Source organism: Sus scrofa, chromosome 16, assembly GCF_000003025.6.
Source record: "Sus scrofa isolate TJ Tabasco breed Duroc chromosome 16, Sscrofa11.1, whole genome shotgun sequence".
Classification (NCBI taxonomy): Eukaryota; Metazoa; Chordata; class Mammalia; order Artiodactyla; family Suidae; genus Sus; species Sus scrofa.
In genome coordinates this window covers 3,784,852-3,808,019 of record NC_010458.4, presented here as the reverse complement: position 1 = coordinate 3,808,019, position 23,168 = coordinate 3,784,852, and the positions used below count along the sequence as shown (strand labels likewise).

The 23,168-nt window shown below is 44.8% G+C and overlaps 1 protein-coding gene across 3 annotated transcripts in view; it reads right to left on the bottom strand.

Annotated features, from left to right (window-relative positions):
* TRIO (trio Rho guanine nucleotide exchange factor) overlaps positions 1 to 23,168 on the bottom strand; it is a 230,724-nt gene that overhangs the window by 113,535 nt on the left and 94,021 nt on the right. For 2 of the 3 annotated variants that reach the window (XM_021077143.1, XM_021077141.1), the window contains exons 13-20: positions 20,014 to 20,209; positions 18,714 to 18,880; positions 17,168 to 17,287; positions 15,276 to 15,467; positions 14,722 to 14,871; positions 10,755 to 10,869; positions 6,887 to 7,002; positions 3,205 to 3,327 (exon numbers count right to left, since the gene is read on the bottom strand). In XM_021077143.1, the coding sequence (XP_020932802.1) occupies positions 3,205 to 3,327; positions 6,887 to 7,002; positions 10,755 to 10,869; positions 14,722 to 14,871; positions 15,276 to 15,467; positions 17,168 to 17,287; positions 18,714 to 18,880; positions 20,014 to 20,209 (1,179 nt within the window). The remainder of the gene's footprint in view (positions 1 to 3,204; positions 3,328 to 6,886; positions 7,003 to 10,754; positions 10,870 to 14,721; positions 14,872 to 15,275; positions 15,468 to 17,167; positions 17,288 to 18,713; positions 18,881 to 20,013; positions 20,210 to 23,168) is intronic. The other variant, XM_021077142.1, reaches the window with a different exon arrangement.

The window sequence follows — 23,168 nt, the reverse complement described above, 5'->3', positions numbered from 1 at the left end:
ATTTGAACAACCTCATTTATGCATAATCAAAGGACAGGAGACAAATAAAGGCAGACTGAATGCTTAACTCCTCATGCTTGAAGAGCTTTACTCATCATGTTCTCAGACACTTCCTGGCAAAGTAAGGCATTTGGAACTGGGGACACTGGCGATCAGAAGTGCAGAAGCTGTGTGGGAAGAGGAGCAAGGCTCTGAAAGGCTCAGTAAATCAGTGGGATTCAAATGCCAGTGTGCATGAAAAATCACCTGGAGAGCTTGTTAAAAGTGCTCTTTTTCAGGCCTTGCTCCCAGAGAGTCCAAGTTAGTACGTGTCTGGCAAGGACAGAAATCTGCCTTTAATACCCATGGCCTGGATGCAAGTGGTACTTGCAAAGCATTCTGAAAACCTGCTGCATTGAGCTGCAAAGGAATTAAGCTGAGGCTCAGATAGGGAGGGGAGGCTTTACTTACATTAATACTAAAAATGCTACAACATTAACGTTGTAAAAACTGGATTGGAAGATGTCACGTCAGAGAGAAGGATTCTCTGCATAACAAAAGAAAAATGGCTTCTTAGAAAACACAAAGTTAAGGGGCCATCAATAGAGAAACGGATGGAGAAGATGTGATATATATATCATATATATAATATTTTATATAAAATATATATATAATGGAATATTGCCCAGCCATGAAAAATGAAATAATGCCATTGGCAGCAACATGGGTGCAACTACGGATTATCATACTAAGTGAAGTCACAGCAAGGCAAACATCATATGAGTTCCCTAATAAATGGAATCTAATAAAAATGATAAAAAGTATTTATTCACAAAATAGAAACAGACTCGAAGATTTTAAAACCAAACTTATAATTACCAAAGTGTAAACACTGGGTGGGGGGAATGAATTGGGAAGTTGGGATTAACATATACACACTACTCGATAGAAAATAGATAAGTAACAGAGACCTACTTACAGCACAGGGAAATCTACTCACTACTGTGTAATAACCTATATGGGAAAAGAATCTGAAAGGGAATATCCATATGTGTACATATAACTGATTCATTTCTCAGTACACCTGAAACTGACACAACTTTGTAAGTCAACTATGCTCCAGTAAAATTGTAAATAATAATAACATAGGGGGACAGAAGGCAAACAGGAGCCTCATTTCAAAATGAAAAACTAAACGATGCCTCTAAGCACCAAAGCAGGTACTTTCTGATTAAAAGAGAGGCAGCCAGAAACCAAAGAAAAAATGCCAAGTAAAAAAAATTAGAGCTGTTCTTTTCAAAACCTACCAGGTCCTCTTAGCAAAACTAATTCAATATACCCAAATGAAAGAAATAGCTCTATATATTTGGGAAACAGAAAAGTCAGGTGTCACCTAGGATTTTAAATGTTTATTTTTTATAAAATAAAAGCAAAATGTTACAGCTCATTCTTCCAAAAACCATAACCTGAGTTTGAGGAAAATGACAATTTAGGAACAATGGAAAAAGCCTTTTGTACATGCTCCACTGATAGAACACACCTGCCACACTCAACTCTAGAAAGTGACATTTACATCATATTCTGTGAGTGGCACCCCCTCACTCCCTGGAGTTGTGCAGTGAACAGGCTGTTTGGCCATACACATGACCTACAGAGTGGAGCATCGGTGGAAATTTAAGTCCATGAAAAGGAGCAAATCTTAAATCTACCCTTGAGTGGTATCTTCAGCATTTTCTTACTATCTTTATAATCAAAGGATGTTCAAAGAAACAAATAAAAATCATGTAATTCACATAATAATCGTATTTATTATCCAACTATTAACAAAAGTGAGAATCACACAGCAAAGGTGTGCTGTAGCCAGAGAAAGGAAAAGACAGGATCCTTACCTGCAGAGAGAGTGCCCCTCAACTGAGCAGGTGGGTGCCCCCTCTGGGCACTCATGGCCCCTCAGGCTGAGCCTGCCCTCCCCCAAATGTTCCCGGATCCCCCACTGAGGGCCAGGTCTCTCCACCAAGCCCCACTAGACTGGGTGCTCCTCCAGGGTAGAGACCAGGGGTTCCCACAGCCCAGCACTCAGAGGCTAAAGGAAGAAAATAAACTTACAGATTGGGGTGGGGAAGTGGGGGAGCTAGGAGCAGGAGGAGTCAGAAATCGTTACAGAAAATACAAAAAAGTACAAAGAAACATAATACAGAGTAGCTGTTGTTATTCTAAATGATTAAAAAATTCCCCATTGATATGTTTTCAAAGCCAAATTAAGGGCTGCACATGAAAATCAATCTTTTTACTTTATAGGAACACTTCCTTTTAACCAAAATTATTACCTGGCTTGATCATTTACTTTCTACTCTTAAATCTGAATTAATTTCCCACTTCTAAAACCTTAAATCTATCATCAAAAACAGAGGCGCTGCTGAAAACGGTACAAAACTGTACATTCAAAACTTTGAAAAACAAAAACAAAAACACTCCAGGTTGAGAAAGGAAGCCTGTAAGCCTCAAAATTATTTTGAGGTAAAAGAAGGAATTAGTCCCTACAGATATATGTATTTTTTTAATTGGGAAAACATTCATATCAATGTGTGAATTCTTACATAATTTGCTTAAAAATTGAGTCACATATACTGCATATGCCATAAAGTGGTAGATAACTCTATTTTGAATTTCAGCAAATAAGTGAAAATGCCTCCCATTTTCTAAATCCTCGAAAAACCACTGATATGAACTCTGCCAGTGGCAGCTGCCTGACTGCACGAGCGGACAGGATGCTATCGGAACAGTTTCACTGACTACAGACAGGGAAGAAAACCGCCACGGGACCTCCAAGTCAAGCGGGTATCGCCAGTGCTCAAGAAAATAGCAGGCACTCAGAAAATACCTTGGAAAAGAAACAGAAGGAAAACAAGAAGAATAATGAAAAGGACTAAGAAGAGAGAAACATAAAGGAAGGAGGTGGGAGGCACCTGGAGAATCAGAGGAACGGGAGGAAACAGACCCAGGAAGGGACAAGGTGAGGACAGGCGTGAGAGGCCTTAGAGGTGTCACTCAGTTAAGGTCTAACAGGACGACTGGCCCGCTCTGCCCCTCCAACTTCATAAGGCATTTCTGCAACGGTGTTTTTAGGAAATACTCACTTAGACCAAGCAGACCAAGTATCCTGCTCTAGGTTATATGGGAAAAACCCAGGCCGACACCGCTGCCGCTGAGCAGATGCGCACTCACCTTTGCGGTGATCTGAAACTCCTCGTGCTCCTTCAGCAGCTCCTGGGTGTGCTGGATGCTGGAGCCCGTGGAGGTGTGTGTGGAAAGGTAGAACTCCCCGTTGTCATGGATCCATTCCAAAGCCTGCAGAGGGAAGGGCGGAAAAGAGTCACGGCCCAACATCTGACCCATTCCTCAGTATCTCATTTAAACGTGCGGGCACAAGCCCGGGCTGGCAGGCATCAAGAAACACTCTCTCAGAGAGAGACAATCTTCTGAAACATGTATTGGAATTCCAGAATTAAAACAAAAGGCTGACATTCTAGAAAACTGTAATCGTGTCACTTAGGCATCAAGGGTAACAAGTTCAAGAGTTGGTTCTATGCATGAATCTACAGGACAAAACGTGTACTCCGAAGACGGAGGAAGTGTGGGCAGGGGGTTGGGGTGGCCTGAGTCCCCCATATTGCTAAATGCGGAGACGCTCATGTCACTGGGACCTCAGAACGTTGGGGGTGGGGGACAAGCTTCTAACTGAAAAAAGGCAAGCAAATGCAAGTTCCCAGCTTTCAAATGTACAGCTTGAGGCCATTCTTCTTCCCACCTTCAGTGAGTACTCAGGTCTGCACCCACTTTACCTGCTTTCCGGGGCTCTGACAGAGGACCCTCCCCATTTTACATACGTCTGCTCTGGCAGGAGACAGGGCTTAACCTCCCAGCTTGAGGGGAGAGAGGACAGGCCCTGAGAGAAGGGGGCTGACAGGCTCAGGTGCAACAGAACAACACATCCTAACTCCTATAGTCTCTTGTGGTTTTATTTATTTATTTATTTATTTATTTTTGTCTTTTTAGGGCCGCACCTGCAGCAAATGGAGGTTCCCAGGCTAGGGGTCGAATCGGAGCTACGGCTGCGGGCCTACACCACAGCCACAGCAATGCCAGATCCGAGCCGTCTGCAACCTACACCACAGCTCACGGCAATGCTGGATCTTTAACCCACTAAGCGAGGCCAGGGATCGAACCCGCAACCTCATGGTTCCTAGTCGGATTCGTTTCTGCTGAGCAACGATGGGAACTCCTCTCATGGTTTTAGATGGAAGCCAGTTTTTTCTCCTAAGTGTGTGTACTTGAAGTGAAATCAGACCGACTTAAACATATACATCTAAAAAGGTAACGCTAGGGAAGAGAAACATAAAAACACAGATTTTATATCTGCCCTTTGTAATGTGAGTCATCTGCTGGTCTTGGAGGAGAACTTCACTGTCTCCATCAGACACTTTGCTGCATTTACAGCATCTTAGAAGGAAAACTGAAAAGGAAACCAAACTGCTTACCATGCAACCTCCTGGCTGGAATTTTACTTTTGTTGCCTGAGCATGGCTCTCTCACCTCTCAGACAATGTTGACACTGATATGAGTCAAGGCAAAAGGCCATTTTGGTCAATTAATTCAAAGGCCCCAAGTTCCTCCACTTACACAGCACAAGTACCTAAGCACCGAGGATGCAGGCAGGTGCTGAGCGGGGGGCTAGGGATGGGAGAGGTCCAGCCCTGCAACCTGTGAGGAAAGATGCAGAAGACCAGGGAGAGCTAGGGATGCCAGCAGGCCCCCAGGAGGGACTCGCAGGCTGGGAAGGGATGGGCCCTGCACAGGGCGTGGCTGGAGGCAGGGAGGCCTTGGAGGATGCAGGTGGAGTTTGGACTTTTGTCTGGAGGTGAGTGGAGCTGCTGTGTGGAAAAGGCACTGGAGTGGAGAGTGAGTGGGAGAAGCAATACCACTTAGCAGAGCAGTTCAGAGGTTTAGAGAGGACACAGCTGGGCATTACCCGTGACGACGCCAACGGGCAGGTGGGAGGGTAGATCTGCCATGGGCCCTGATGGGGGAGGAGGGAAGATGAAGGAGAGGCAGGAATCAGGTGTGATGAGTGGGGACATGGTGGATGGGGCGGGGTCCCCGAGTCCAGTTCTGCTTCCGTTAAGGCAAAAGTGGAGAGATGCTGGGCGGGAGCAAGGACTTGTAAATCTGGAGGCCAGAAATGCAGGTCAGGGATGGGAGACACCAACAGCGAGCGATAAGGCGAGAGGAAAGAGAAACAAGAACAAGCCCTGAACTAAAAGCTAGCATTCAGAGGCGCAGATAAAGGAGAGGAGGCGCAGACAGCCCGGGAGGAGCAGGCCAGGGGCAGAGTCACCTGCCACCTTCCCACCCATGACCTCAGGCACCATCCTGAAAACTGCAAGTCAGCCAGGGACCTGCAATTCAGTTCTGTTACAAGCCATCAGCATTCACTGCGGAACTGCTGTGACTGCCATGAGAGCAAAACCCAACCCAACAGGGCTGCAGGGCAGATGGACTGTCCTCTGTAACCACATAAACTGAATGATTTTATTCTTGGCAAATGAGCTGACTTTAGGAAAAAGCAACAGCACATTCCATTATTTCTCTCTGTCAAGGGAATTATTTACAAGTTTATTCTCTGTAGCTGAATGGCTCCTTGTCTTTCAACAGAGAACAAAGAAAGACATGAGAAAAGATTAGTCTCAATGAGAAATAAAACCAGGCCCCCACGAGTCTGAAATACGGTTAGATTATCTTTAAATAAAAGTTAAGAAAATGGAATTTAAACATTAAAAATCACTACTGCTGGGACTATGATATCGCATGGAGGAAAGTCAGCCGAGATGAGAGAGGACTATGAACTCCGGCTGACACCCTGGGAAACTGAGCAGTTCTGGGCAGCAGGGGCCCAATGAGAGACTACCAAGTTAAAGAAAAGAGTCCCCAAGTGAGACACCTGAAATGAGGGAAAGGCCTCTCTCTTGGACTAAAAAGATTTTATCAAATGCTTGCTCTATGTCGGGTACATATCAGGTTTCCAGGTGGACCCTGAAGAAAGCACAATTAGGAAGTGGCCACCAGGGACCAAGAGCCCTGAAGAGGCCCCAGGGTGCAGAGGACTCGAGATGGCTCACGGGGGCTCTGAGAACAAGCCCCCTCCCCCCGTTGCCACCTGACCTTCAGAATTCTAGGATTCTTATGCTACTGTTAAGGCTAAAGAGAAGTGACAGCAAACTTCGTGTTTGAGTCAGAGTCAGACAGACCTTCCCCTGGAAGGATCTTCCATGGCTGACCATCCAGGCAGAAGCCCCTGATCCCAAAATGACTTCAGAAGGAGGATGCCAAAAACATACCCTCTTGATGGCTCTGCCTTAGCCAAATGCACCAATGGTTTCTGACTATATTGAATTCTTAGAAATTCTGCCACAGTTCATACTTAATTTGAGATCAACTTATCTGAAGAACAGAACTGTATCTTGAAAATATAAATACAGCAACATAAACAAACAAACAAAAAAACCCTGCCCACTGCAGTATTTATCCAGGTACAGAACCAAGATTCCGCTTAATGACTTTTAAGCCATCACGATCACGACTGTTTGTACTTGGCGGTCTTAAACATGAGGTGAGCAGCTGGGGAGAGCCGAATGGTGCACTTATTGAGGCCAAGATCACCAAGTCACACATTTCTACAGGGTTGTGGGGTTTTCTTTTCACAACAAACTCTTAAGGAAAAGGCAAGGTTGTTCTGGTCATTAGGAAGTGGTTTTCGATCTGCTGAAATGTCAGAAGCCGCCCCTCTGACGATGGAGGCCTGGGCGCGGGGCGGGGGGGGGTGCAGCTGGGAGGCCGTGTGGTGGCTGACCTGCTTGGCACTTCGCTCAAAGACCACGTACTGCTGGCACTGGTCCAGCCGCCGCTTCCTCATGGTCCAGTAATGCAATACCCTGTTCTCCCGCTGGAAGAGTTCGTTCAAGATATCTGAGAGAATAAACAGAAAGCCGTGCGTTGGTGCTTGCAATCAATGAAAACACCTGCAAAACCCCATTCATTTTCATTTCAAGATTTTTTAATGCAGATGCCCTTTCAAGACAGAATGTGGGCTACGGACCCACACTGCCCGCCCACCCGCCTGGTGTTCTCAATACACATGTCCAGACTCTCCTCATTCTGCATCCCAATTTACTCCTATATTGAAATCGATGGACACTCGAGTTGGCCTGCAAAACCTCAGGTCAGCTGGGCCAGTGCGATATGCTACTGCTTTCCCTGACACTGGCTGCAAGAACACCAGTCTTAGATATTTTGTTCAACATTCCTGTGGAAGGAATATAGTATATGTCAAAAGAGGTCAGTCAAAATGGTGCAATGCTAGAAGAAAACAAGGGTTTTTAAAAACAAAACCCTATAAAGATCCGGTGTCACTGTGAGCTATGGTGTAGGTTGCAGACATGGCTCAGGTCCTGCGTTGCTGTGGCTGTGGTGTAGGCTGGCAGCTGTAGCTCTCATTCAACCCCTAGACTGGGAATTTCCATGTGCCTTGGGTGCATCCCCAAAAAGTTAAAAAAACAAAAACAAAAAACAAAAAACAGACAAACAAAAAAACACCCTAAATATAAACCCTTAGGAGAGGGAAGGAGAAGCTGAGAAGCATGATGCCAGAAAGGAAAAAATTAAAAAAACAGACTGAATTACATTAGAATTTAAAAAGCTGTTACCTAATAATAAACTGCCATAAAATTACTTCACGAATAAAATGCCATGAAAACCTACTGGGAAAATACAAGACACAGATCTAATTTACTTAACAGTCAACAGGAAAAACAGGAATCATCTGTTAGGAAAATGAGCCAAGCATACAAACATAAAGGTCATGATTTTTTAAAGGTAGCCACAAAAAAACACAGAGACACATTTCACCTCACTCTCAGTCACAGTTTTCCTGGCAAGGACCAAGCTGCCAAGACTGGAAGGCCCAGAGGAAACAGGCCCTAGTGCACCTGTCTTACTGAGGGAGGAAAACTGAGCACCGCTCCTGCTGAGAGTCATTTGGTGACAGGTAATGATACCGAGGTGAGCACACCCTTGAACCAGGAATTTATCTCTCAGATGCGGTGCTTACTCAAGCTTTCAAGAGGCTTTGTACAGATGCACCAACACTGAGGTGCTGATTGGAAGAACTGGCCACAACAGAGGAGTCCATCGATGAGAGGTCAGGTTAAATCTTTTACAAAGTAACTAGGCTGGACATTAAAAGCAACAGAGCAGAGCTCCAAATTCTGACATAGAAAGATGAATGAGATTATTACTAAGTGAAAGAAGCAAATTGTAGGGAGGGGAATATTACCCCATTTGGTAAAAAACTAACAGGCCGAGGGTGTGGGTGGAAGCTACGATGTTTCTACCTCTCTACATGTTTGCATTTACATGCATAAAAGGCACACACAAAAATGTCTTCACAGCATTGACACTGGCAAAGGAATCAGGTAACTTACGTACATTTGTACATTTTAAAATTCTGTACAGTGAGTCTGCTTTACTCTAAAGGTTTATAAAGTAAACAGATAAAAAAAACTTCAGAAGATTCCCAAGTCCAAAATTGCAAATCAAATAAGTGGTACTTAGAATTTAACTTTATTAGAAAACTAAAAATAATAAGACACTAGCCTCTTCCTAGCACAGCCCCTGCCTGGTCAGGGTAGTAACGGCCCTCATGAGACTGGGGATGGACACCGCCCTGGGCTCCTCAAACTCCTGAGGACTCTGGGGTTATAATGTCTCTTCTGGCACCGTCACCCTTAAAATCGACTTACTGTACTATGCGCCACCCCCCGCCCCATAAGCCCCCAAGCAGATGGTGAGAGAAATAGAACACTGTAAAAAATTCTCAGGAGTTCCCATTGTGGCTCAGCAGAAAACGAACCCGACTAGAATCCATGAGGATGCAGGTTTGATCCCTGGCCTCACTTAGTGGGTTAAGGATCCGGTGTTGCCGTGAGTTGCAGTGTAAATTGCAGACACAGCTCAGATTCCCACCGTATTGCTATGGCTGTGGCATAGGCTGGCAGCTACAGTTCAAATTTGATCCCTAGCCTGGGAACTTCCATATGTCCTAAAAAGCAAAAACAAAACAAAACAAAAATGTAGTGAGTGAGTAATGGAACACGCTCTCCTTCTTGCACACATACACACACCCATCCGTCAAACTAGTCCAACCCAGAGGGGATCGTGCAACATCTCTGATCAGAGAGAACAGAGCATGGCCACCAACCAAAAGCAATGCTGAGAAACGGGAGAAAGGAAATGATTTTATACGAAATGAGGCAAGAACACTGACCACCAGTGCAAAGAGCTTGCTGACCACAAAGCCGTATTCCCGTTGAAAAATGGTTGCTCTGTTAGTCACTCCCTTTCAAGAAGCCTGCCGATTAGTGACCAGTCCTCTCACCTGAAGCGCTAAGAAGGCTGTCCTGGTGTGACAGAAAATTATCCTGTGACAACTGACAGATGACTCAGAGGGGTGGGGAGTAAAATGTAATGCAGGAAGTTTTGCCAATCAGACTGTTTCCAAAAAAGTGTGAGGTAAATTATTTGTTAACTGATCACTGCACACTGCTTCCCATTTAACTCAGCTCTCAGGGTGCGGGCTGTGTGACCTCAGCTTCTTCAACTGTTCTGGACAAGCTCTGAGGCACGCGGTGAGGATGAAAGCTGAGAAAACAGTGCTTGAATATTAAGACTGTTTTAAACAACTCTCATTCTTTTCTGAGGATCCAGTTCCACATCATTTAAATTGAACTTATAAACAAATATGATGAAGTTTAAAGCGATATATCACCTGGATGCCCTTTTACTACAAAATATTCAATCAGAATTCTATCACATAAACATTATCAGTCTCCTTAACTCCCATCCATACCAACCCTACCTGCAGTTTAGTATAAACATTCTGAGGTCTTACCTATGCATTTATGTGTGTGCAAATCTGTGTGTAGGTACAGTTTTATAGATTTTTTAAATGAAACTGATATCCATCTATGTTTTTTGAAACTTGTTTTTATTAATAATGCTGTAAGTATATAAAACTGATCCCGCATTATAGCAATGAAATGGGTATATAATTTTTGTGATTTAAACTTTTAAAACTATTTTGCCTATAGATCATTCTGGTCTTCATTTTTTCCTGATGTATATTTTCACCCACTTTTAACAAAACAGTCAATACCAAAAAATTCCAGGCTGGAAGTTCCCCTTGTGGCTCAGTGGAAACAAATCTGAATAGTATCCATGAGGACAGAGGTTCAATCCCTGGCCTCGCTCAGCAGGTTAAGGATCCGGCATTGTGTGAGTTATGGTGTAGGTCACAGACACAGCTTGGATCTGGTGTTGCTGTGGTGGCTATAGTGAAAGCCAGTGGCTACAGCTCCAATTCAACACCTAGCCTGGGAACCTCCATATGCCTCGGGTGTGGCCCTAAAAATACAAAAAAAAAAAAAAAAAAAAAAATCCATGCTGGACACACTGCATTTTCTTCCCGCTTATATTCTTCAACTTTATTCAACAAGTTATCAACCTGTATATTTAATACTTTATTATTAAACCAAGTTAACTAGTGAGCACTTTAATGATATGATGTAGCAGATTTTAAATGAGCCCTGGACCAAGGTGCCAGAACGAGTCACATCAAGCTCCTCCTGCAGCTCATTAGTCAGCTGCCTCCTCGCTGTACTCACTTTTCACTTGCTGTTCAGGGGCCTTGATGTGTGTCACCATCCCCGGCATGTTGACGCTGTTCCTGTGCAGGTACTTCAGGAAAACGTCTGCATTCCGTCTAGCAAGTGTGCAAGCCTAAGGAATAATGCAGAGCAACTGTTCAGAGGACTCACAACTGTTCAGAGGACTCAGACAGACACGCATCCTCAGCGTACGTGGGTGACATCATTCGTCTTATTCTAAAGCGTTCCTCTGGCCAACCTGAGATCTAGAGGATACATAGGTTAAAACCTATTTCAATTAAAAAAAAACAAAAAAAACAAAAACCCACCTCTGTCCTGGAGCCCCTGCTCTGATGAAGCCAGCTGCTATGCCAGGAGGGGCCCCATGGAGAGATCCAGGTGGAAGGGGCCTGAGGGGGACTGGGGGGACTGCTGGTCCCAGAGAGGAAGTAAGCCCTTCCCCAGTAGAGGCTTGAGGTGACCCAGCCCTGGCCACACCCTGACCTTGGCCTTGGGACAATGCTAAGTCAGAGGACCTGGCTAGTCTGTGCCTGGCTTTCTGTAAAGGGCAGCCAGTAAGTATGTACAGCTCCCCAAGTCATTCAGTCGCCGTCTCTCAACCTGCCCACTGAAGGTGAGAGTAGCTGTGGATGATACTTAAATGAGAGGGAATGGACACACTTAGTCCTCAGGTCTTAGTTTGCTAACCCTTGGCTTAAGCCACTGAGTTGTGGGTGGTTTAATGTGTGCTGTTATTGTGGTGATAGAAAACTATTAGTACAGGTTTATAAACCAAATGAATAAGTTCATTAACTTATTTAAAAAAAGGTTTTATGGGAGGGGGAAGAAGTGGGATGGACAGGGAATCTGGGGTTAACAGATGCAAACTACTGCCTTTGAAATGGATAAGCAATGAGATTCTGCTGTAGAGCACTGGGAACTCTATCTTCACTTATGATGGAGGATAATGTGAGAAGAAGAATGTATATATGTATGTGTGACTGGGGCACTATGCTGTGCGGTAGAAAATTTTCTGCTATACAGTAGAAAATAGAACACTGTAAACCAACTATTATGGAAAAAATAAAAATCATTTTAAAAAATAAAGTTTAATTTTAGAGTTAAAAAAATAAATAAAAGTTTTATTTAAGAGAAAAGGTATATAAATATAAAATCAAAATGGTCCATAAAAAAAAAATCCCTTAATTATACTAGATCTGCATTTCCTAGCACAGATCTGGACTCGATCTTTCCTTCCTGGATTCCAGCTCCTCCTCCCTGTGGTAAACGGATGAGAGACCACAACCCAGGCTCAGGGGGACTCATGATCACTGGGCTGGCCACTGTGAAGGCCTTTCCAGTAGATGGAGCTGGGATACTTTCTTTTTAATTAAGAGAAAAATATAGCATGAGCCTCTATGCCTCTATGGATAAGTCCGAAATAAGCTGTCACTGAAACAGCAAGGAAGCTGTGAAGATCCCTGGGGTCACGTCCAAAGGACAAAGGAGGTCAGAGCAACTGGACTGCAGGGACTCCCAACTCGTGAGACAAGCTGAGTATAAAAAGACAAGTACGTGACTTCAATCAACGGAAAAGCACCAAATGTTAAGAACTATGATGTTACCAAAAGAACAAATTAACGATACACAGAGGTTGCTAGAGCAACAGCTCATTATCCTGAAAATCAGAAACACAGAAAAAGAATCAAGCATTGACCCCATCTCTCTCAGACTGAGCATGTCTGAGGCACTGGGGAACCCTGACATCACAGAGACAGAAAGAGAAGCAGATCATGGGAAGCACACAGTACCGCCCATCGGCTCGCTAAGTGCGTCCCACACACTCACCCAAACCTGAACCCGACCAAGGTTCTCAACCCAACAGACAGAAACTCAGGATCCACGATGGGCTAAATGACTCCATGGGATGCAGTTACCAAATCCAGAAGGTGGGAAACTCCACAGTGTAACTTTTCTTCAATAACTAATGTTAATAAAAGGGAGGGTGAGGCCTAGACTACAAGAGATTTAAGAGACATTCACCAATTGAATCAAGGTGTGGGCCTTGTTTGGATCTTGATTAAAACCATGCATAAGAGCACATTTATGGGACAATCAGAGAAATGTGAACACTGACTTTACATAAAATAGGAGTTACTGTTAATTTGTAAGATCTAAATATGGCATTGTGGTCATAGAATGGTTTTAGAAAGGTAGAATTTAATATTTAGGTACACACAGAAGTATTTACAAATAAAATGACATAATATCTAGAGTTTAAAATAATCCAGTAAAGGTGGGCATATGCCTGTGTGTTGGTAATTACTGAAGCAAGTGAGAAGTACACAGGGGCTTGTTATCCATTTTCCCAATTTTTGTACACATTTTTAAGCTTCCATAATAAAAAGTTCAAAGATATCCAACACACCAAACATATAATCTCAGTCGAAGGAAGGAAACTGGTCTGTGATTATTTTTGTTTTATAATTTTACCTAGACATCTTTCTTAACGATATTAACTTAAGCAGTCTCCATTTTTTTAAAAAAAATTAAATGGATTCCAGAGAAAAAGATGCAAATCATAACGACTCCAACTGAAAACATTTCATCAGTGGTGGGTGTTCTGTAAACTTAAATGGCAGCAACCAGTAGGGGTGGGACTTGCAGGTCCTTTTGGGGACCTTTGTTACAACTAATACTCAGAGAAGCTTCAACTGTTTTCCTACCTTGATCTGCTTAAAATGAAAATCGCTGAGGTGGAGGCTCAGAATAAGTATTTTCAAACACTTGCATAGAACTTATTCTCCCAGACTAAACAATAACTCTGTCAGGACAGATGCTCACCTTCAGAAATGAAACAGAAACTTTTAGATTCAGCAGGAAATGATGTCAGTGAGGTCAGGATGCGGGAGCTGAGAGGAAAACTCAACCTGACCCAGCAACGATGGAAAGTAAACACCACACCTATTTTTCACAGATCTGAGTGGACACCAGCAGAACCTCAGATCTTTTTCACAAGTGAATGAATGCAACGTGGAACATTCAACAAGTTCATGTTTCCAAACATTCTGACTGCTTTTTAAAAGTTAATTGCTGCAGGGAGTTCCCGTCGTGGCGCAGTGGTTAACGAATCCGACTAGGAACCATGAGGTTGCGGGTTTGATCCCTGCCCTTGCTCAGTGGGTTAACGATCCGGTGTTGCCGTGAGCTGTGGTGTAGGTTGCAGACACGGCTCGGATTCCGCGTTGCTGTGGCTCTGGCGTAGGCCGGTGGCTACAGCTCCGATTCGACCCCTAGCCTGGGAACCTCCATATGCCGCCGGAGCGGCCCTAGAAAAGGCAAAAAGACCAAAAAAAAAAAAAAAGAAGTTAATCGCTGCAAAGCACACCAGTGACTTAAGGTATGACTATTTATAAAGAACAAAGCAGGCTTGCAAAGTGCCTCATTTAAAGCTTCTCAGAGTCAAAATTTCCAGCCTGGCCTGTGATTAAATTTCTCCTGCAGGAAACATTTCCTGAGTAAGTATTAGTAACTGATACTGTGAACCACAAGGGGTGTCTGTGCTTTGTGACTACTCATTACTGGGCTCACATGTGTTCTGAGATGGTCTTTACTCCTAAAAAAGCTGAATTTCCAAAGGAAGATTATTTTCTCTCTCCCTATGTGTCTGCTCAGAATCATTTGTGTTGTAAGTTCCACCCATATCTTCATGCACACAGAGTTCTACCTAGCTCTCTCTCTGTGAAAACTACGAGTGCAGTGAATCACAACTGAAAAAGATTTTAAGATCTTCTCTGGTCAGCTGAGTGCTGATGCAATGCCACCCCAATCACTTTCCACACCAGGGGACTCTGTGAGGTGTGAGGCGTGGAGGCGTGTCCGCAGTTTTTTGGTTGACAGTACAGACACTGCCCTCCCAGGTGGACCCTCTGGGGTGCACCTACAGGGCACTGAGGCACCAGCTCCAGGGAGGCCAACTCTGTACCTTCAGGAACGCTTCCTTCTGCTCAAGGTGCTTGCTGATCATGGGCGTGACGTGGTCCGTCTCGGAATTGGGGCCCAGCTTGTCGGCCCCTCCACACCAGTCCTCTTCTCTCTTGTACTCCTGCTCCAGGCTCTCAAGGACGCTGCACACCTGTGACAGGAGAGGGTTCCAAGCTCAGAGGGACTGGCTGGCATCTGCCGGGATATCAAGCTGACCCTGGGACCAAGACCATCGCCTGCCATGAGGACACGTTGCAGGCCTTTCGGAACAAGGACGAAATAAAAGCTGAATGTCCTGCCTCTGTCTGCCTTGCCTCAGGCCACATATTTAAAAGGGAGGGAGGGGGACGTGAAAGGGGTCGTCTTCTCAGACCCTCCCAACTCCGTTACTCTTCAATACAAAGGGAAGCAGAAGTCCTCTAAATTCTAGAATGCTGCCTTGCTCTGCCTGGCCTGGAAATGACTGGGTCAGGAATGGCTGGTGAGGCAACGAATGAGCGAATGAGCGGGCTGAGCAGTGAAAGCGGCTCAGGGAGAAGCGGCAGCGGCCCCTACCTGCTCCGAGGTCTTGTAGAAGGCCACAGACGCGTTCACCAGCTTGAGCCGGTCTTCCATCTTGAGCATGAGCTGCTGCCAGTGAGAGGCCACCTTCTCGGCACAGTCCCTGATCATGTCCATGTCGTAGTGGTTGGCCTGCAGCATGGCTTCCGCCTTCTGCTGTACCTGCAGCGCGCTCTGGTGCGTCTTCTAAGGAGGGGAGAGGGGGAGGCTGTTCAGCAGGGGTGGCACGCGCTCACTGCTGCTCTGCTGGCCTTTATGGAAACAACTTCAGTTAACACTCATAGGACACTTGGAGAAACAGAGCCAACAGGTTAATTTTAAAAAAGAAAGTTTTGTATGCCTACCACCAACTGTGTTTATAGTCACTCAATGAAGGATGAAATCCATTAAGACTTTCCAGAATGGGTCTGGTTGTGGGGTTTTCAGCTTTTGAGAAATAGCAGGAAAAAGCCTTAGCAGCCAATATTCAAAAAAAGCTGTTGAAATGTTCCAAGTTTATTATTCCTATTGGTCCTTCTTTAAAAGCAGCCAGAGGCTAATGAACGAGTGAAGAAAAAGGTGGCTGAAGTAAAGGCTCTTTATTTCCCTTTTTTACCTTAAACTTTGGGTTCGAGTAAAAAGTTTTCCAGAGCTATTGATTTTTAAAAGGAGAAAGAAAAAAACATAGTGAAAAGCTAAGAATGAACTGTGTTCTCTGGAGGTCAGTCCATGCCACACAATGGATCTAGCAAAGTAATCTGACTAATCCAGTAGGAATTCCCACTCTCATGTCCTCACTAGAAGCTTCCATGAGGGAATGAGGTCAGGTTCTTGCAGGAAAATCAGAGCACCTGGCAGAGCAGCCATCAGGGGAAACATGGGTCTCTGTGGACACAGGTTTGTTTTGTTTTGTTTTTTCCCTCAACAATAGCAAAGTTTTGCATTTGGCCCAAAAAAGTCCTCATGACCCCATAAGACCTGGACCCAATATAATCCCATCCTTTACCCAGACAGCAATGTGCACTGGCGACTTCATTCATCACTAGCAGGCCCCTGGCACAGGTACGGGCTTCAGAAAGAAATGCTAAGGTCTGCCTACTGGCACTGAGGAACTGAGAAGAAACTGATCTAGGGGAGAAATTAATGGGAATGTCCGTGGTCTCTGTCGCTGGCTGAGAATACACACAGAACTAGAGCAGGAAACGGGTTTTCCGCAATGGAACGCTCCTTCTCCTTTCCTCTTCGCTTGAGACCGCCCATCACAATTATTAACCCCGCTCCCGCCCCCAAAGCCTCTAACATGCATTGATCCACATGCTGTGAGAGTGAATCTGAGCGGGCCTGGACCTGCCCCGAGCTGTTCTGTTCAAGTCCTGGCATGGCACTGACCCCATCCAGGCATGAGTGCTGCTCCCCTAGCCCGGAGATCTGTGCACAGCACTGTTTATTGGTAAGAGGGACCTGGTGGTTGGCACTGGGTCCTGCTCAGCCGCCCCGAGTGCCCTGCTTTATTGATAGCAGTACCAGGCCTACAAGACCAGTGATACGTAAAAAACCTCAGCATAGACCCAAGCTTGGGCTCCCTGGCACCGAGGTACTCCTGATGGGGGAGGTGCATCCTGCCAGGGCCTTGACAGCAGGGGGACAGCAGAGGCTGCCCCAGCCTCTGGAACCCCTGCAGGGAGGTCACCCTGGCAGGCCAGTGCAGCTGCAGCAAAGTAAGCTCACTTCGCTGCAGCTGCCAGACTGCTTCTTCCTCCTGGAACAATCTACAGGTTTGTAAGCACAGCTGTTTTGGCTCCTGCTAAATCCCACTTGGCACCCAAGTCAGTGCCATGCAAGGGGACTTAACAGGTTGGTCCTGAGGCTGGAAAGGCCCAGTTCTGAGGTGAGGCCAATGATCCTACCTCGATGGCATGCTGGAACTGCTCATGCTCCCTCTGCAGCTGCTCCGCCTCCTGCAACGAGCTGGCTGTGATGAGCCCGGCATTCAACATGGACTCTCCGTTGCGGATCCAGCCCAGCACCTGAAACACGACACAGGGAACTCCAAGCAGCGGTCCCCCACCCCGGGACAGCCACCCTGGGGGCTGCTGTGTGGTGGTCGAGCTGCTCACATCAGCTATGAAACACTGATTTCCTCATAGTCCTACTGGCAACAGCCTGCAACCCTTCAGTGGTGTCTAATCATAAGTGCCGTGTTTTATAATTAATTCTGTCCTGGTTAGTTTTAGGTGGGAGTTGAAAAAGTAGAGGGTCAATGGGACTGATCATTAGCCCACAGGTCAAAACAGACTGAGGACCATATATTAGAAAAAGTTACTGTTGCAAAGAATTCCCTGATAATCAAGAAAATACCTTTCAATCCTTTTAGTCCTCGTGAACATTTAGAATTATCCCTCTCTGATAAGGGAACTATTTCATTTCACTAATGTTATTTTCCACTTGAATGTCAGTGTTAAGACAGCACACTAAACCAAAGAATGAACTCAGCTGAACACATTAGTGTGCTCAGGATCAAAACACCAGATTCTCAATATCACAAAACAATAAATCAGTTCTGACTGTGGAAGCCACCGAGATTGTGGAAGGTAACTGGGTAGTCGTTTGTGGCAGAAACTACTTGTTACCTATCTCATACCTATTTTCCACATCTCCTTTACTAAGAAAATCCCAACTTCTGGAAACAGCTTAAATAAAGCCAGTCCTCAGCTCCTGTGACCGTCCAATTGCAGGTGACTCAATTCTAGCCACTGAGATCAGAGCAGGAGCTTCTGCGGGATCTGGAGAATACATTTCTTTTCTGATCCATGAGCTGCCTCTTTCTTGTTATGCTTTCCCCTTCTCGATGCCTGGAATGTGGAGATGATAGTTGGGGCCTGGGCAGCCATTTGGCAACCATTAATCTCCAGTCAAACTAACGCACACCTCTCTGCACAACTACCAGAATCCCATAAAGCCATAGTTCCATGTTCTCCCTGCTCATGAAATAAAACATCAGGGACATGCTGAACATTCATATACATGGAATCCTGTTGGCATTTAGCTGAAAGCAGTCCTTTCCAAATGTTTCATTTTCATTTTTGCCATGCTACCTGCGATGTGGCAGTACAGTATCTTGAAAAGGAGACCCCAAGCCATACACAGCCTGTGATCCTGGCCAGATTGACAATAGTCTATTTGGCAAAAAAAAAAAAAAAAAAAATTCATATAGCTCTTTAGCCCAGAAGCAATGTCGATGTGCTCATGGTTTCAGGTAAGAGACTGCTAATAACAAAACCAGCTGAGTGGAGGTTTCTCTTCAGTGAGCCCCCTGCTGGGCAACAAAGCCTTTTCTGCTACAAACACACAGCTGTCCAAGCACCAGCTCAATTTTCACACACTGGCTATGGCTGTGTAGGAGGTGTGTTGTGCTCCACAACAGGATAGGTAGGTTCTGGGTCAGCTCTTTACCTGCTTCACTTCAGCCTGCAGGTGGCGGAGCTGCACACACTGCTCCAGGTGCTTCCGATGCTGCTCTGCTGCCAAGTCCAATTCCTGCTGCTTTTCATGGAGAAACTCTAGCAAGTCCTGCACCCGGGTGGCCATGTCCACGTCTCTGTCGCAAAGCAGCTCCACGCCTGTGGACAGTGCAGTCAACTAGCATTTCAGCATGTTAGGTGGTGTGTATTGTACACACCACACCTGGGGATAGCCCGCCCAGCTGAGGGCCAAACTCGAGGAGGGCAGAGCCACAGAGGGTGTCTACACCTGCCTCCGAGCACACGAGTGTCTCAGAGGATGTATCTGATGTGGTCCAAAGCCAAGTATAAGGTACAGCTGGTCATTCCAACCCACTTCCCATCAATCTACTTCTATTCCCACACTGATAACTGGTGAAAATGAGATATCCTTTATAAACGTGTGAACTTTGGCTCGTTTTTCTTGTTATCCACTATGTACAGTTCACTCTCTTGGTTTTAGGGATCAAATCCACGTCCTCATGGATACTACTCAGAGTCTTTCCTCTGCACCACAATGGGAACTCCCTGATTCACTCCTAAGAAAACATCTAATTCGTACTTGAGTAACATAGTACGCACGTCGTTGCTAAGTTTCTACTACTACTGCTTTCCCTGGGTTTTTGAGCCCATAGTGACATCTGCTGGTAAAATATGAACTAAGAAAAAATTTAAGGATGTGAAAACAGTTTCTTGGGATTACATGGAGATATGGCAATACACAATTTGTAAAACTAAAGTTCACGCTTCTTGAAATAACTTGTACGACTATTAAGGGTATATACACTAATGATAATGTGATCATATAATGTAGGTGAAAGGAAGCAAAACATTTCCATTCAAAGAGCAGGCACTTAAAACATCGCAATCAGGAGTTCCTGCCGTGGCACAGCAGAAATGAATCTGACTAGGAACCATGAGGTTTCAGGTTTGATCCCTGGCCTTGCTCAGGGGGTTTAAGGATCCAGCGTTGCCATGAGCTGTGGTGCAGGTCGCAGACACGGCTCGGATCTGGCGTTGCTGTGGCTGTGGCATAGGCTGGCAGCTACAGCTCCGTTTAGACCCCTAGCCTGGGAACCTCCATATGCTGAAGGTGCAGCCCTGAAAAGGCAAAAGACAGAACAAACAAACAAACAAAAACATCGCAATCACAAGGCTAAGTGACCTGCAGCCGTCACTCTGAAATAAACTGGGCACATTCCTACAGGGACACATAACCCCACTGCCCACACGGAACAGAACACACTGCTCACCAGAGGCCTGCACTTCGTTGACGTACTGCAGGAGGTCCTGCCCTTGGTGGATGACATCGAAGGTCAGGTTATTCATGGTCAGAGCCTTGTCTGCGTGGTGCTGGAGGCGCTGCTCTGCTATCGTGAGGTCCTCCGTGTCAAAGTCATTCATTTGCTGAGAAAGCTCATCGTTCCAAGACTCAAGGTCTGAGATGATCTGAGAGAGCAAAGTGTCTGCTTAGGACCAAGTCTTAAAAAATAAATATCTGCTGCAACATCTCACTGTGCCAAGTAGAGAAGGAAGAGAGGAATGCAACTGTGTCAAGAAGTGGTTGACCAGGCTCCTACTGGCCAAAGATGGGACAATTAGACACCAAAAAAAATTTACTACAATTCAGTAAAACACACTGACAATACAAAAGTCTATTAATTCCTAATGATGTTAAAAAACAGCAAAAAAGCTCTTTGGTTTCGATTAAAGGGAACCAACCTTTATCCTAAAAACTTGTTCTTAGAGGAGAAAATTAATCATGTAAGCATAAAATGATGAAGGAAAGTTCCTCTTTGTGGTTACATTTAGCTATTAAATGCAGAAATACTAAAATTAGAAAGCTTTTTTTCTAATTAAAAAAAGTCCTAGCATAACACCTGTTTAGGTACAGGTCATCAGTACCTAGTAAGCCATCATGAGAGAGGCTCACTGAGATCAGCCCTGAAGACCACCAGCAGCATCTCTGAAGAAGTGGGGCAGGCGGGACATGCCTTGGTGACAGGTAATGCCAAGGAAAGAAACGCAGTTAAATAGCTGGAGAGAAATCAAATGAGGAAACGCAGAATGTGGGACCTGGTTCCTTTGACAACCGACAGTTATTTCAACAAGTCACAACATGGAAGAAAAAGAAGTGAAGACAGGGAGACAACGCTAGATGGAAAGACCAACCCAAACTCGGGAGCAGACCCCATATGCCTCCTGTCTGAAGCACCTTCAAAAGTCTGAACACAGGCTGGGTATTAGCAGATGCTAAGGAATCACGGTTAAGCTGGCGAGGTGCTTATTTAGGGTGTGGTTGCTTACATAAGACAATGGTCTATTTTTTATGGTTTTATGAGTGAAAGGTTATGGGCTGGCAAAGGTTTCCTCAAAAACCCTACAGCACAACAGCCAAAGAAGGATAAGAGACATTAAGGGGGGCAAACTTGTGTTAAAGTTAGAGGACAAGCCGGGGAAGGTTGCTGTACTTATTCTCACGACTTTTGTGTAGGTTTGAAACCTTTCAGAATATACTTTAAAAAAAAAGTTAAGATAAAAAAATCATGAAATTCAGAAAGGAAGAAAAGACTTCTTATGAGACAGTATTATACGCCACACCTCAATGAAAGAACACTTCCCATGGATCCTAATTTACTTTATCCAAGGGAGCAGTAATCAAGTGAGTGAGAATCAGAGTGTGAGAGAGTTTATATGGGGTCCAGCTGGGAGGTGGCAAGTAATAAAAATCTGAAGGCTTCTCCAGTCTTACTGTACAAATCCTCCTGATTTCTGCTTTGACCACCAAGGTCTGTGTAATATATGTGCATATTACATTAATTTATTAAATTATGTTAATTTATAAATTAATAATTTTAAACAATGCCATATTAGACATAAACTAAGAGGCCACAAGGAAAAAAATTTTTTAAAGGAAAAATATTGGAGTTTCCACTATGGAAGGAATCACGGGATCGGCGTCTCTGCAGCACCAGGATGCAGGTTTGATCCCCAGCCCAGCACAGTGGGTTAAAGGATCCAGTGTTGCCACAGCTTCGTGAAGGTCACAACTGTGGCTCAGATCGGATTCCTGGCCTGGGAACTCCATATGCTGTGGAGTGGCCAAAAAAGAACAACAACAACAATAAAGAATATTACTGTATCTTTAACCTTCATCTCTATTCTAAGGAGAATATTCTTTTTTTGTTTTTTGTTTCTTTGTTTTAATTTTTTGCTTTTTAAGGCCACACCTGCAGCATAGGGAAGTTCCCAGGCTAGGAGTTGAACTGAAGCTGCAACTGCCAGCCTACACCACAGCCACAGCAACACCAGATCCGAGCCACATCTGTGACCTCACCACAGCTCACAGCAACACCAGATCCTTAACCCCCTGAGAGAGGCCCGGGATCGAACCCATGTCCTCATGGATACTATGTCAGGTAACTCAGGCAGGTTCATGTCCACTGAGCCACAACGGGAACTCCAAAGGAGAATATTCTTTCTTAATATTTGTTTGTTTTCTGACACGGAGGGAGAAGAGAGTTAGGTGCGGCGGGAGTTGCAGGCTCAGGGACAATGCCTCATGGAGACAACACGAGGCTCAGAAAACACTCCAGAAATGGATCATAAACAAAGATCAATGTGCTAAAAGCAGCGGGGTTCAAAAACATTCACTGAGCACAAAGAACCCTGGCGATGGCCACGATCAAGGGTCATCAGGAAAAATCCTGACCCCACGTTGCGCATTAGAGCTTGTTAAGAACCACACAGGCCAAGAAAAGAAACCTGTGGCAAAAACAAAGCTCAAGAAAGTGGAAGCCTTTTTTAAAATAGGGAGTCTTTGGAAAAACACGCTTGAAACTTTTTTTTTTCAGTGTATCCCCAAATTTTCAGAAAGTCTTTTTCTTTCTCAATGTACCAATAGTTGTGACCATTTTCCATAACTAAACTGTTGCAGGTTGCCAGAGTAATGCTTCTGCTGTCCTTTTTAGAGCAGATTTTATTTGGAATATGTGGAGACTGAAATAGCAATATTCTCAGCCGTAGAAAACCCTGCTCCACTTCTGGGAGATGGAAATGCTCTTTCAATTGAAGTGCAAGAGATATGGGAAATTTTTAAAAACTGAGCAGGTGAAGACGAATTTCTACCATAAAGATAACTCCAGGCCTCTGTGACTCCATGCAGTTAAATGGGGCCTCGTTCCACAGGAGACGCAATCCCAGCGGAGCCTAAACTGCTCAGATGCTCACCTTTTCAGGACCATTCTACCGAAAAGAGGTTCTCAGGCTGTGACACGTTAAAAGCTCTAACCAGCCTGTGAGTGAACTGTAGGGCTAATCTCCCTAGCTCAGGAAAGCACTTATGCTTGACCAACTGTGCTGGCTTTGTTGAGGCCACAGGGAATTTTGTGGCTACTGCATGGTTTTG